At 45.9% G+C, this 1,469-nt stretch overlaps 1 protein-coding gene across 1 annotated transcript in view; it reads left to right on the top strand.

The window, feature by feature from the left end:
• The window catches only part of STOML3 (stomatin (EPB72)-like 3), an 11,999-nt gene that overhangs the window by 6,004 nt on the left and 4,526 nt on the right, over positions 1–1,469 (top strand). Inside the window, exon 4 of the mRNA XM_009319925.1 lies at positions 896–978. Within this exon, the coding sequence (XP_009318200.1) occupies positions 896–978 (83 nt within the window). The remainder of the gene's footprint in view (positions 1–895; positions 979–1,469) is intronic.

Genomic DNA, 1,469 nt, shown 5'->3' with positions numbered 1-1,469 from the left:
CCGAAGTGCAGGACCTGGCACTTGGCCTTGTTGAATCTCATACAGTTGGCCTGGGCCCATCGATCCAGCCTGTCCAGGTCCCTCTGCAGAGCCTTCCTACCCTCGAGCAGATCAACACTCCCGCCCAACTTGGTGTCATCTGCAAACTTACTGAGGGTCCACTCGATCCCCTCGTCCAGATCATTAATAAAGATATTGAACAAGACCGGCCCCAAAACTGAGCCCTGGGGAACACCGCTCGTGACCGGCCGCCAACTGGATTGAACTCCATTCACCACAACTCTCTGGGCCTGGCCATCCAGCCAGTTTTTGACCCAGCGCAGAGTACACCTGTCTAAGCCGTGAGCCGCCAGCTTCTCCAGGAGGATGCTGTGGGCGGTGTCTAGGTGCTGAGATTAGAAAAATAGTTATGTCAAGTCCCCCTCTGAAGCAAAGGGAGAGTGGGGACTCCTTCACCGGATGGTTCAGATCTTAGGACACGTTCCTAATGTGGGGGCCTGCAGGAATCTGGACCTGGGAGATGTCTTTCCTGGGGACACACATACTGTACCATAAATGGCTTATGATCTAAAGGGGGGAAACTAACCAAAGGCATGAAAGGAGTTTTTGTCAAAAGTCTCATGGCAGAACTGCAATCTGCCCATTCCCAGTCCAGAGCCCTAGGCCGTTAAGCTCCAATAAATTCACATTATTTGCAAATATCTGCATTTCCCTCCGTTATTTGAAAATGCAAAACCTCACTGTTGTCACCTCCCGTAGCAGAAAGGACAGCTCTAGTAATGAGGTGGGCTCATTCCCCTGTGGATATTTCTACCTTTTTGCTTTGTACAGGATACCTGGCTCTAGACTTAGCTTTCAGAAACAAGTGTTTCATCTAATTATTTCTATTTTTCAGGTTTGGTCCTCATACTTCCATGTACGGATACATTTATCAAGGTTGATCTTAGAACTGTTACCTGTAACATTCCTCCACAAGAGGTAACTATTCTCTAGCAGCCATCTGAAACAGAAATAAAACATAGAGCTGATTTGTGGCACGATCAAAAATAATGTGGGTGTTACATAGTCTTGCAGTGGTGAGCTACCGTATAGAATTTAGCTTATTTGCTGTATCTTCTGACTTCCAAACTGCTTACAAAACTTCTTCTACTTAGGAAAACCTGCACGTGCATCGTTTCAGGCCAAGCAAACTCCTCTTGCTGATGTTCAGAACTGTGAGATAAAAGATAAGGGGTGAGGGGTAGAACTGCAAATGGGAGTCAGAGAGGACAAGAGAGGAGAAGCTAAAAAATTCCCAGTTATATCGTTATTCCACACATGGAAATGAAGCAATAGACTAGTGTAAGATATCCAGAATAGAATGTCTTAATAAAATTGGATCTGACATGCAGCTCACCATTCAAAAAAGCCTTCAGTGATCTTGTAGTCCCTGCTCGAAGGTATGCACACCCTACATGTTTCTTAAAAGG

The sequence above is a fragment of the Pygoscelis adeliae genome, unplaced genomic scaffold (genome assembly GCF_000699105.1).
Source record: "Pygoscelis adeliae isolate BGI_AS28 unplaced genomic scaffold, ASM69910v1 Scaffold32, whole genome shotgun sequence".
NCBI lineage: Eukaryota > Metazoa > Chordata > Aves > Sphenisciformes > Spheniscidae > Pygoscelis > Pygoscelis adeliae.
The sequence above is the reverse complement of the archived record's forward strand: the minus strand, read 5'-3'. Positions and strand labels throughout refer to the sequence as shown.